Genomic DNA, 13679 nt, shown 5'->3' with positions numbered 1-13679 from the left:
GGCTTTAAGGCTTTTCAAAAATTAAATGAAGCTTGTGATCAAGACTAACCCCGAATATCTACAGTATGCAGTTAACGACTCACTTGTATCTAAACACACAAATTTATCCCTAATTGAATCATGAACACCACATGACTTTTCTTGAATATTTTTAATACTGTATTCTCCCCAAAAAGTACAAATATCAACATACCATGTTTACATTACATGTTGAACTATCTCATTCCTCATTCCTCTAGGCCTCCTACGCTACACTTACATTTGACCATCACAGATGCGGAGAGGTGACAGAGAAGAGAAAAGGGAGAGCGAGAAGAAAACAGCAAAGACGGAAAAAACATGCTTCTATTACTTCTTTTGGTGCACTAAGACACAACTCATGTTGTAAATGTATTTACATTCAAACGTACAATCAGTGCCAGAACAAACAAATTCAGTAAACTTTGTCTCTGGACCAAATCCAAACGGGGTAATTGGACAGCTTACCTCCACAAAATCAGATTGTAGTGCTGAAAGTTGACAAGCCATGGAAACGTTTGCTACGACAGCATTTAGATATCGACATGGACGCTTCAATTTGCGAATGAATTGTGTGTTTTTGTGGGGAGGCTAAACCAAGTGCTACATGTTCAATGGCTGCTACATAGTGTTCAGACGAGAGGTCCTTTTATATCAAACAAAATCACATGAATGACTTGTATAAAATGCAGTCATTACGTTTTTGACATTCAGCGCATAGTGAGACACAGATGTCCACAGGACACATTGACGGGTCATTACAATACCAGTCCATTCAAAGGTGTAATATTAATTTAACTCTTGTAAACAATCATTTTAGTTGCATCCTTGTAGACTGTAGTTTTTTGCACGTATATTAGTGACCTTTCAGTGACGTTTGAAAACACAGTGACTTTCTGACTGGTATATTCTTACAATTGAATCGTTATGCAAAGACATTCTCAAAATCATCAGTGTCGGTATAAAATAAGTGAGAATCGAGACACAGCTCTCAAATTCCTACGCTGTACTTGACATTCTTTCGCTTAAGAGCTTTTAACCCTGTGTTCGTGTCGTACAAAAAATGTTTGAAGATCTGTGAAAGAATCTTTTTTTTTAACTTGTTTCACGACCATCAAAAGTGCTGGTATCGCAATTAAAAGTCTATTACTGGAAAAAACTGGCAACCTAGAAACGTCCTCCTTTACATGCTGGTAAATCAAGAGAAAAAGTGACCAGGGGCACTGAATATTAAGACCCTAACCCCCCCTTCCCCCCTCATGCATCTACTTCACTTCAATAATATTACACTACTCACTAACTCTGCTCCCTTTATGTTGCTGCAACCGCCTCCCTTCTCACCGGCCTTTCTTATATACAACTGCTTATTTTCATGTGTAGCATGAACAACGTTAGCATTGTTTAATGTGTGAGCTAATCACTGAGATTACACTGTAGTTTTGTACTTGTTGAAAGCCAGGTGAAAGGTCACGACCCTGAGGGTAAGTCAGTGGAGTACAGAACAGGAGGCAGCAGCTATGAGAATCTGTACGCTATAAAATAATAATCATTTTTAAGTTAGCTAGGCGCTCTGTTGTATTTGACATTAGAGGAAAATTATCTCGGGAAATATCTTGAGAGTGTATAATGTTCTGTAGAGAAGCTATAAAAAGAAAGTTGAAAGCATTTCTAATCTAAATTTAGAAAATAATTCCCTGAACATTATATTTGTATACACTGAGAATTCAGTGTAAAAGTTTGAACATGACACTTAAAGAAAGTGCCATTTAGATAAATAAGAGGTTATGAAGAGGTTAACACAGGCTTAGAAAGGTAAACAGAGGGTTAACCTGTATTTTTTTTAACCTACATAGCTTATAGATCCATATCATATAATAAGACGGTCCCCTGAACACCACATACGTACGTGCGATTTCTCCCGGGGTACATCACATATTCCACTTGTGTCCCATTAGGTGATATTTTCATAGTTACAAACACCGCTCATCTCCTTCACGCCTCAAGCTCAATAAATAGACAGATCACAGCAATAATAAGTTTCACATTAAGACTGGAAGACCTTCACAGTACATGCTTGCTTCAGTAGCAAAATACATGTAAGAAATAAATGAGATATAAACATCACATTTGAATTAAAATGCACGACATTTAAAACAGAGATTCCTGTGTCGGGTTTCCCCCTTAGCTTTGAGTTCCCTGGTAGCTGTGTGTTTGTGTTGTTGTTGTTGTTGAAGTAGAGACACAACAGACTGCACATTCCCGCTGAGGTAAATACAAAATGGCAGACGTAGTTTTTGCAAGTTGACCTGAGGGATCCCGAAAGTGGAGGGTGTTGCTCATGTGGTGAGATTGCCGTAGGAAGACCTGGTAAGGTTTTGTACATTGAGTTCTCTGTGTTTTGCAGGTAAGATGGCTGGGGTTCCAGGTATAGGGCTGTCCCACACAAGTGAAACTAGCAGTGTTGAACTAATTACAAAATTGAGGAGAAAAACTTTGATTTACAAACCAATTCTGTATCGAAAGTCCTTAATGACATAAAATGTTGGTTGTTCTCTGCTGGTGAGACGGCAGGAGTATAAGGCGCTTTGTTTTGGGATATTTTTTTTAAGCTGAAACACAGAATGAAATAAGAAAAACTCGAATGAGACAGAATATAGCTTATTCTATCAAGGACATGACCGTGTTTTAACACATCGACCAGTGTGCTACTTTCCATCTGTACTGTTTCTGTCTGTGTGGGACTCATGACTACACATGCAGGGAAGTTTCACTACATGTCGACACTATCTGTGTCTCTATCATACAGTATGTACAGTCTACTTTACTTTGTTTTAATACTAGTCGGGAAATAGGACAAAGACCTGCCTTTGTTTTTCCCCAACATGTACCTCATATCCATTCACATTCAAAAAAGGAGGAGAAAATAAAAGACATAAAAGATTTGGCCGAAAAAAAAGAGATGTGTTTATCTCTGCAAAGAGCTGACACAAGCGGCTGAGTTACAGCGATTGGCTGACACTCTGTGTGTGGGTGTGGCCGGGCCAGGCGAGTAATTCTGATTGCTTGCTGCCATGTGAGTGGGCGTGGCCGGACCTGGGGAGAGATTCTGATTGGCGGCTGAGGCTCTGTGGGAGGGGGAGCAGTACTGAGCCTGCTGGACGCAGCCGTGGCAGTGAGTGGGGGAGTCGCACCCTGCTACAGGTGAGGAGGAGAAGAACGGGGACGAGGGGACGGGGGAGGTGGAGAAGGAGCGATGCAGAGGGGAGGAGGAGGGGGACATGAGGGGGCTGGTCTGGAGACGCCACAGGAGCTCCTCGTTGTTGCGACTCAGACGCTTCTTCTCGGTGCTCTCCTTCTCGACGGACTCATGGAGGTTGGCGTTCTCCTCGGACAGTTGCCTGCAGGGCACAGAGAGAGAACAGCACAGGGGATGCTAAACTTAGCATAAGAAGTCACATATTATTTTATTTTCCAAAATATATTTATTAAAAATGCTTGTCCACATCGAAGAAAAAGAAGGATGAAACTGAACCTAAAATGCATACTACATGATCAGTGAGTGTAATAAGGACATTGTTTTACTATAAATGCTATCTGCATATATTTTTATAATGATGATGATTGATTGTGTCTTACCTGGACAGGGCGAGGTTCATTTGAATACGAGCCTTCATATCTTCATTCTGCTGCTGCAGAACCTGGACCCTCTCCTCTAGAAACACGTTCTTCTGGGCCTGCTCAAAAGTAAAATACAACCACAGCACAATCTTTCATTCACCAAACATACTGACCATCATGTTATAATCAAAACCAGTGTGCATTTGTTTATTTTTCTGTGGTGGCGGTTTGCCTGTGAGGTTGAGATGGCCTATTTGAGCCTACCACTTTCTCCAGATCAGAGATCTTCTTCTCTTGCTGGTGAATCTGCTGGTTCTTCATTTCCACAACCTCCTTCAAGCTCTTCAGATCTTGCTCGATGTGCTGGTACGGAGCCAGAGCATCCTGACAGAGACACATGTGCACATTAACACAAAAATACTGATAGATACTAAGTGGTTGATGGCGGTTTAGAAAGCCAGTAAGTACACATTTTACAGGTTGAATAATATCATATTTAGATATCATGAATATTCAAGGTTACTCAGAGTTTGTATTTACTTGAGATATCCATGCAGTCATGTAAGGCTACTTTACAGTGTCTGTTATTCTTGAGGTAAACTCACAACTATCTGCTCGTCTGTACTCCTCCTCAAAGCCTCCTCAAAGCGTTTGGCTTTTTCCCTCAGACTCTGGTTTTGAAATGTGAGCGTGTCCACTTGATCCTGCAGACGCAAACACAATATTATACAGCTCCTAAGTAATGTGCATCACCAAAGAGTATTCAGTTATGTATCTTTTCAATAGAAACATACCTGTAGAGACAGCCTGAGTTTCTCAAAATCCTCTTCTAGAAGCATCTTCTGTTGCTCATGAGCTTTTCTCAGGTCTACACACAGATCCAGAAACAGGTCATGAAAGACATTTTATGTGTGTTTGTGGAGCATTGGTGCCATGCTGTGTTTTTTAAATGAGGCCTTAAATCATACCTCTCATGGTACGGGCGTGCTCCTCGTGCAGTGTTGCCATGGTGATGTTATGCATGTCTCTGAGCTCCTGAATGGCCGCCTGGTGGTGGACTGACATCTCCTCCACCTATCACACAAGCAAACACACACACGAAAACAAACCTTTAACCACTGATCAGATATCATATGAAAGATCAGATCTCATCACCTCCCATGATGCCTTTCTCTCACCTGTTCCTGCTGCTGAGTCCTCAGCTCCTCCATCTCTGAGCGATGCTCTGCCTTCAGATGTTCCTCCTCTGCTGAGTGACACTTCCTGAGCCCCTCCTCCACAGCAGCCAGCTCGGCCTCCTGCTGTAGCTGCAGCTCCTGAAGCTCTCGTTCAAACGCCACCTCCAGCGCCGTCTTCTCCCGATGCAGTCTCTCCCATCGCGCTGAGTTGGATGCTGCGTATGAAATTCAGTTTATCTTATGTTTGAACTTTATTAGAGTGCAGAACACTGTTTTGTCGTACATTTTCTATTATGCAAACTGGAGTCAGCGTTATTTCACTCTTATTTTATCGAGATACAATTTTTAAAACAAATTACATCTAAGAGTAAATTATGTGGAATTATTTGTATTTTTAATTTTACTCTGTAACGCAGCATAAACAGACATTTTGCACATCACACGTGAAGTATCACAGGAAAAACAGCCGCTATGTAAATAATAATGTCTAAAAGCTTCAAAGTCCTGCTACTGTGCAAGCTAGCTCACTTTCTCATGTAGCTTACTGTGATACCTGAAAAGAACAGAGCCATCGTTATTGAAATTAGTAACACCTGTGCCACCTATTATGACTACTCTTGTGATAACGCCATGTCTGTTAGCTAAATAATTTAAATGTCAATTTGTTTTGTCAAATGTTAGTTCACTCACCCATTTCCTCTCTGATCTTCTGTATCTCCAAAGACAATTTCCTTTGATTTTCCTCTGTAGTTTTATTCTGAAATAAACAACATTTTGACATAATTAAATACCCAAGTACCATTTATACAATTTAATAGAGTACAGGTGTACTAGCTAGGTACAATTTTTTTTTTTTTTTAGCAAATCTAAGAACCTACATCCATGCTAGCTTCTCTGTGAGGGTTACACTAAGGACATGTGCTCTGAGCTAAATGCTAACAACAGCACGCCAACGTCCGCAAAGCAACAAAAATGCTATCTATGTTGACGTTTGGCAGGTAATGCTAACCATGTTCATTAGCATGTCAACGTTTGCTAATTAGTTTGCTAATTAGCCGGAAACACAAAGTTCAGCTAAGGAATATCATGGTCATTATACAGCTAAGGCAGATGGAAAAGTCTACTTCTCTTTGTCATTTACCAAATATATTTATTTGACATACTTTTAGACTCACGTGCTAGCATGTTTAAAAAGAACAGACCATATGCCAGTTGTTAATGCCTTTAGCCTGTATGCCCTCTTTTTCATCCAGCTCAATGATCCCTTTATGTAACAACCCTAAAAGCCAACCACTCTTAGCCGAAAAAAAGAAATACAAAAACGGAGGATAATAATATCTGGAGATGTACTGTTTAGAAAAAGTCCTGTGAAGATCGTTAATACTAATTTAACCTGCATAAAGTAGCTACTTGTTGTTACTGATTGTTGCCACCAGAGGGAGCTCAAACCTTCTCAAATAGGCCCTCACTTATACCATTCCTGCCTTCAATATCTGCACTGTGGGACACACAGTGATTGCAGCACTCAGACAGTGACCATAAAGAAGTCAGACAGTCCCTAGACAGTCAGCGCTATTACAGCTATTGCACCTCAGAGGCTAAATCACTCCATCAGACACAGAGAGCTGGATGAAACCGGCTCTGTGACACACTGAACTCTGGAGGAACCTTCCCACGGTCGCAATCGCTCCTGCTCATCTGGCTGCTTTTGGGCTGTGCTCTGAATCTCATCTCAAAGAGATGAATCTTGCATGTATTCCTGAGTTGACATGTGTCTGTGCATGTGTTTTATGCAATCCAGAAAGAGTATTTAGACAGAGAATCTAGTGCTAATGAATTAGAGGTTGGATAGAAGACATTAAGACTTTGAAATAGGAGTAGTTTTTTCAACTATGGTGTAAGGCATAAAAAAGTTATTTTATGTCTGCCCTCTATTGTCAAAACTGGCTACCTTGAGGCAGTAATGCTGAGTGGTGATAATGAAGGCCTCCAGACCCAGAGAAGTTTTCCTCAGTTCTTCTCTCAGAGCTCTCAGCTGCCTCTCCTGCTGCTCGCAGCGTCCCTGCAGCCTTTGAACCTAAATGACAAAGAATAAAACAGAATATAGAAAAGCGCAAACTCCAAATGGTGCTGCAGATTCTCCCAACAGCTCACCTCCTCCCTCTGCTCTTCTTTTTCTCTTTCCTCCGTCTGCCTCTCTCTCTCTTTCAGTTGAGCCTCCTCTTTCTCTCTCTGCAGGCTCTCCTGCTGCTCCTGCTGAAGGCGCAGGGGGGCCACGCGGCGAGGGGACCCCGGGGGAGCTGACCCTCGCACTGCTGCTGCGGGCCGCTGCCCAGACTGGACTGTAAGGAGAGAGAAAACCAACATAGAGAATTGAATTAAGATAAAAAGGTCTATGTTGGATTTTATAGGGAAAATATTTACATGTGATGTAGAAATATCCCAATATTACGCACAGTTTAATGATATCCTCTTTACGGCATTAATGATTCATGTTTTAATTCTTAAATCTAACTAGGACTCATCCATCTATGATAATGAAATTGATGAGTATTAAATCAGAGGAGATTCGACCTGACCTATTGCTAATGACTGTGTTCACATGATAAATGGTGGTAGGTTAATTGAATCTTTTCTACAGAGGAAGCCTTGGGGTAATTCCCTGTCCGGTGTTCCTCATGATGGACCATCTAATCATGATGAATGTGACCAGTATCAAGAAATGATTGAGCTGCGGCCTGCAATAATATAGACACTTTTACAGTATGTAGTAGAGAGATTATGTTTGTGTTGAAGCATGAGGCAAATTAAAGTTAAGTCTTGACCCATTAATGATGGAGGTAAATTAAAGGCCAGGCAAACACAAACATGTGAAGCCATTTTTCCTCAGGGGGGCGAAACCATTAAGCTGCAGTTGACGTACATGCAATCCGATTAACCTCTGTGCGAGTCGCCCTGTCATTTAGCTTTAACACTAGCCTGTGGAGAAACACAGCGTCAGAACACAGCGTTACCAGCATACAGAAATGTCTTCCAAAATGTGCCTCTGACTGACGCACGAGCCTGCGTGTGTGAATATCTACACACACACAGTAATGAAATCACTGCAGCTCCACATCACCTGCCTTAACCACATCATTCAGGGCTACTGAGGCATGAGGAGTCGTCTCCATGACAACGCGAGGCTGGGCTTGGGGTGCAGGGTCCCAGGTAATGAGTGAAAGATCGAGGGAGGTGGGGTGGGGGGTAAAATGAGGGGAATGAGAGAAGAGAGACAAAGAATATAGAAGAAGAAGGGGGAGGTACCTGAAGGCGCTTAGTGTATATGTGCAAATAAAACCTTAAATGAAGGAAAATGTAAGATCCAAACAAGAAAATAAGGCATCTAATATTCCAGGCTTTGCTTTAGAAATTTGCAAATCTGCAAATATGAGCAATCGTTCCAGTATTACATCTTCATCAGTGTCTCTGCCTCCAAGGCACATTAGGATTCCCTGTCTTTGAAAACGACTACAAGGCTGATGTAAATTATGCCTTCCTCTTTCGCAGGCACAAACGCACACACATACTTAGACATCTGTAGGTTCTACCTGAAAGGTTAGGGTGAGTTGAGTGAATACTAAATGAGTGCAAGGGGCTGAGTGTGAAGGCAGCATGCTGATGATAGAAGAAGGGGTTTGATGGAGGAGGAATAATGATGCAATGAGAAACAATGAGAAAAGGTGATAGCAGACCAAGCAGGGGGGGGAGAGACTGGTGTGTTCATGCTAGGGTGTGGTGAAAGATGGTGAGTCTGGGTAAATTTCATTTTTATTTTCAAGTAGAAACCAGTGCAGAAACTGTGCAGAGAGAGGAAATAAATGTTCTTGTTTTGCGACTGTGTAGGAGGAGACCAGGTCCAGCAAGAGATGCAGGAAAGAGAAGGCTGAACGGTAACAGCAGCACTTTAGTGGAAATAGAAAAGTAAGCACAGAGAGAAGAGGTGTAGCCTGAGGAAATGTGTGTCGAAGGAACGGCGGGGTGGCCCTCTGCAATCCTGTTAGGAATTTATTTTAGCACTACAGAGCCAAGAGGAAGAGAAGTCCAGACTGCATGGAGCAAATCCCAATATAGAGGAAAGTGCGAAGCATCATGAATCTCATTTTGAAGCTGTGTACAGCCAGCCAGCGCCAGGGAATCTTAAAAGGATGAAAGCTGCTTCTTAGTGTAGGTGGATTAAGACAAGTTCATAATTATACTGAATGTTTTTTTTGGAGAGGTTTAGAAAGCTATCCGGTGGGCTGGAAAAAGAGGATTATGAGCCACAGAGCCGGGGAATAAGGAGAGAATTAGACAAACTTTTAAATTGTCAGACACAGGTGGTACACAGGAATCCAGCAGGGTTCTGTCATAGGCCCCTTTTCACTGCAGACATCTTGACTTATCGCTGTAGGAAAAGCAGTCAAATGTCCATTGTCTGCTGTGAAAATCACTGACATTAAGGGTAATGTTGTTCACTGACATAATGACACTTGAATAGAACAGAGTCATAATTAAAGCCTGATGAAATTTGACCTAAAATTAAAAAAAAATGCATAAAATATATCGAAGTTAAGAGCCTTAATGAGCATCCACAAAAATCTGAGTGAAAGTAAACGTTCAGAATGATAAACCTGGTTAAAAAACAGCTCATTTTGCTTTTTGGACCATTTCTCAAGACTGTGTAGGAGTGGAAGATCTCTTTTTGATTGACATCTCCCTGGCTCCGCATACAGCAATGGCCCATGTGGCAGTCAATGTAGTGCAGCTTTATGTGTATGTTTGTCGTGGTTTGAGTATGAATCAGAGAAAGAAGCAGAAGCCCTGTAATGCGAAATACATCCATATCAGTTGGTCACTGAATGGTGAGTTACAAAATGCTTTGCTATCCTCATCATAGTTAGCATTTAGCATACACATGCAACGTTAGCTGAAATGCCCCTATTTGATCTCTAAGCTATGAATGGAGTGCTAAATGATGTCTCTGTAATGATAGCTAGTGCTATATTATTACAGAAGTAAGCTACATATATCTATGGCATGGCAGAGCAAAATGGAGAAATGTGGTCGACACTCAACACTCACAGCCGTTAATAATCATTATAAAAGAGTTCCAACCAAGTTATCTGATTGGATTGCATCAGTGGTGACGTTGTGTCCCAATTCAGCATCCTTTGGAGGATGTATTTGAAGGCTGATTGCTTCACAGCGGAGCATCAGAGGCAGTCCCATTTCAAAGGCTCCTTCAGATGCGGCCGACAAATGCATCCTCCTTTTCCCGATGGATCCTTCGCGGCCCAACGTATCCTGAGATTCAATCCGTGCCAATTCAAACGAGTTTGGTTTCAACTCAGTCGAACAGCTAGCCATACAAATGTTAAAAATAACAAAGCAAAATATCTTTTCCAACTTGACCTAAGTAATAGGTTAAGTTACGGGACGTTAGTCATGATAGCTAGTTAGCCCACTGGCTACCTGTTGCTAGGCAACAGAGTACAGGGAATTGGTTTGCTTGGCAACAAAAGTCCAGTTTCAGTGAAGTTGTGGAAGTAGTTGAGTTGGTGGAGCAAAAAATACTAACTGTTGTTGCTTGTTACTTTTTACTACTGTTTGCCGCTTGTATAACTGTTGTTTAAAAGCAATAACACACTCAAGGTTGTGATGTTGAACTGAATATCAGCACCGCTGTGATTCGGTCATAGGCACGAGGCCGCAGAACATAATCATTCAGTACAACATCACTCCCGCTCATGTGATATTGCGTAAGTAGTGATGATGCTAACGCTATGTTAATAAAACACTAAATTACATAGTTTGAAGGATATTTTGAGTTTGGGTTTCCAGTGGCTTTATGTCAGTAGTCACCTGTGCCGTTTCTTGTTCGATAAGTGAAAATGGCTGTTATGAAAAAGCCCCATTGTTGTGACTTCTCCGATCCAGCGTATGTCTCGTAATTTAAATATTCTCTCTCTTGAATTTTGTCAATGGGTAAAGGAGGATAAAGACAACTGTCAGTAACTTGATGTTAAGCGCATGTCTTGTGATGTGTTTTGGTCTCGGAGAAATGGAACACTCACCTGGGGACTGAGGCTTTGGAGGAACCACAGCCAGCCTCTTTGGGGAGGACGGAAGAGAACGTGTGACCTCAGAACTCCGCTGAAACTCCTTCCTGCCAACTGTCAATCAACAATGAAACACGTTGTCATTTATATAATGGATGTGGAAGTAAATACAGAAGTAACATGTCAAAAAGCGACCTCAGGCTTATATAACATCTCATCAAGTGATGTCTTACTTGTCAAACTCATAACAGATACACACACATTCATCAAACGGACCATCTTTCCCTGTCGGCTCCGCAATCTCTCCTTTTTTCCCCCCTTTTCAATTTCTTTGCTGATTTTCCTCCTCTCCTAACTTTTCTCAATCTTACAGTTCCCCTCCTGCTTTCATCTCCAGCTATCTCCCTCCTGCTGCGTGGTATAACTATGTCCCACAGGACTCTGGGTCAAAGAGAAGCCGAGTATTCTGGGGGAGATGTGCCCATCACTGCTGCAGCCTACGACATTATACACTTTGCAGCCAAGAAAGACAACCATCATGAACTCTGTCGCACAGTCAGTGCGGTGTGTAGGAGTAAAAGAAAGTCACTGATTTAAACAATATGATTGAGATGCATTACCCAGGAGTTAAGTATAGATAAAAACAGATAATACTAAATAAGGAAGTAGGTTTCTGGAGGTTAGCAGGGAATCTGTTGTGAAGCAGAGAAGAGAGAAGGGGAGAGGCCTTGAAAAGAAACTAATTAGACCTGTAATGGGAGAGAAGCCTCTGATCCTGAACAAATCCTCCAAAAACCCGAGAGAGACACTTCAGGCCTGCGGAGACTTTGTGTGAGTGTGTTTGTCTCTGTGTGTGTGTTGTTCACTGTGCATGTGTTTCTGTGGTCATGCAAAGTCTCAGAGTGACTCATTACTGCCGACTGAAATCCAGACTCACACAAATAAAGTGCCAGGCTGCTGTAGTGTTACTTCAACCCTGCAAGAGTGTTTTGAACTTGTATTTGAAGTTTGAGTGTAGAGTCTAATTTAAGCAAACACTTATCATGTTTTAGCAAATACTCTTGCAAGGAGTTTGGTAAGAACATCAATATAAATGTGCTTTTCTGTTCGCTAATGTCATGCTGTCAAGCATTTAGCCTTTATGAACAGAAAGGGAAACAGACAAACATCTATGAAAAGTACTGAGAAAATAAAATGCCCTCCAGCAATTCTACAACTGTATTGCTAACAGCTAATAGGCTACAGAAGAAAGAGAACAAATATTCTACATAAACCATCTACACAATAAACCATTTGTACAATTAATTCTAGGGTACTAATGTGAGCTAAAAAGCTAATGTTAGCTAAAACAGCTAGCTAAAAAAGATGGACAGTAACAGGACTAAGGCTACAGACATGCCAGCAGCTCTTTTCTGCTAATGCTAACATGCTAATAAGGACAATACAATCATACACAATCACTGCATATGACAAGGGCATTGACTGTATAAATAGGGGACTTCGTGATGCTACCTATTGGTTTGTGCACTGCCGTTTTGAAGACTTGAGTTTGGCGTTTTTGTTTGTCGCCATCTTTATGCTAGCTCCATCTATGTGGACCTAGGGGTGGCCATATTTGGACAAGAGGGTTAGCTATGTGTTGATACCTCTCTATACCTACTAGGTTTTGAGGTTGCTGCGGTAGCCACTTGTCAATCTAAGTCAGCCAACCCCTTAAAGATATCCTGCTTAAGGATACTTCTCTTGTTGTTTTTAAGGTAAATAAACTGAGAAGTAAGGTAATTTTCTCATCTGTTTCCATACAATCAAACTTGTATTTGCAACTAATGAAGTTACCAAAAAAGTGCGCACAAGGAAATCGTTTGTAAGGTACCAAATGTTTCAGGTGCGTCCCTTGCTCTCTGCATAGAAGGTTTTTGCCTAAAGCTTCAGAGACAGGGCAGAGGAGTCCTTAGATTGATAAAATGTTAGTGTGTATGTCTGACAAAATGTGAGTCTGTTCTATATAATGATAAAGTAGTGTCTGCACAGGACTCGCAGGTTGACAGGGACTCCTCAGGATCTCTCATCAATAATTTACAGCACATTTAAAATCAGTTCAGGCCTGCAGAGACACAGGGTGAGAGATATTTTCTCACAGCCGCTACACTGTCTGCATTTAGAGCACACAGGCTGGGCTGGGGTAAAACCTGTTGGAAACAACAACATTGAGGTCCACATTGTTCATTTTAGAGAATCTGTTCACACTACATGCAAAGGTCTATGTCTTCACTTATTCAATGAGCCAGTATATAAGTTTTAAGACATGCATTAAGTGTGTGAAGTACTACAAGGCTTCTTCAATGTGTGAAATGTAACTGTGTGAAAAGCATCACAGCTAGTGTGCGTTCTCACTATTACACAGAGAGAGAGTTGTGACTTAACAAGTTCATAAACATTTATTAGCAGCAGTAGACTTTGGAGAACATGTCAAAGGTTTGGAGTTTGTGTTTTATGATACTTACATACATAGCTTTAAGAGTAATTTTAACTCTTTTGTCTTGATATGTTTTTTGGGACATGAGCAAATGCAGTCATCATGAACAGAACACTGCAATAGGCTAAATGGCAGAAACACTTGACACCTGAAAGGCAGTCACCCTTGGATATCTCTCAAAAAGTATATAATCTGTGATAAGTGAATTGAAGTGTCAAAGTGTTACGTTAATGGCCTCCAGCATTACCCCAAATTGCTTTCAACAGCCCATGAAAGCAGGAGCTTAGCCCTATAAGAGGGCAGATAAAA

General features: G+C 41.3%; 1 protein-coding gene across 2 annotated transcripts in view; it reads right to left on the bottom strand.

Moving 5' to 3' along the window:
- Positions 1-146: 146 nt before the first annotated feature.
- The window catches only part of mtus2a (microtubule associated tumor suppressor candidate 2a), a 48946-nt gene continuing 35413 nt past the window's right edge, over positions 147-13679 (bottom strand). The window contains exons 6-16 of one of the 2 annotated variants that reach the window (XM_069677782.1): positions 10910-11008; positions 6969-7156; positions 6766-6891; positions 5505-5571; positions 4815-5029; positions 4605-4710; positions 4431-4504; positions 4242-4340; positions 3901-4020; positions 3655-3755; positions 147-3416 (exon numbers count right to left, since the gene is read on the bottom strand). In XM_069677782.1, the coding sequence (XP_069533883.1) occupies positions 2984-3416; positions 3655-3755; positions 3901-4020; positions 4242-4340; positions 4431-4504; positions 4605-4710; positions 4815-5029; positions 5505-5571; positions 6766-6891; positions 6969-7156; positions 10910-11008 (1628 nt within the window). In that variant the 3' untranslated portion in view covers positions 147-2983. The remainder of the gene's footprint in view (positions 3417-3654; positions 3756-3900; positions 4021-4241; positions 4341-4430; positions 4505-4604; positions 4711-4814; positions 5030-5504; positions 5572-6765; positions 6892-6968; positions 7157-10909; positions 11009-13679) is intronic. The other variant, XM_069677791.1, reaches the window with a different exon arrangement.

The sequence above is a fragment of the Semicossyphus pulcher genome, unplaced genomic scaffold (assembly GCF_022749685.1).
Source record: "Semicossyphus pulcher isolate SPU_LCO1_2020_fin unplaced genomic scaffold, fSemPul1.0.p SCAF_10, whole genome shotgun sequence".
NCBI classification, from domain to species: Eukaryota; Metazoa; Chordata; class Actinopteri; order Labriformes; family Labridae; genus Semicossyphus; species Semicossyphus pulcher.
Note: the sequence above shows the minus strand (reverse complement) of the source record. Positions and strands in the feature narration are given on the sequence as shown.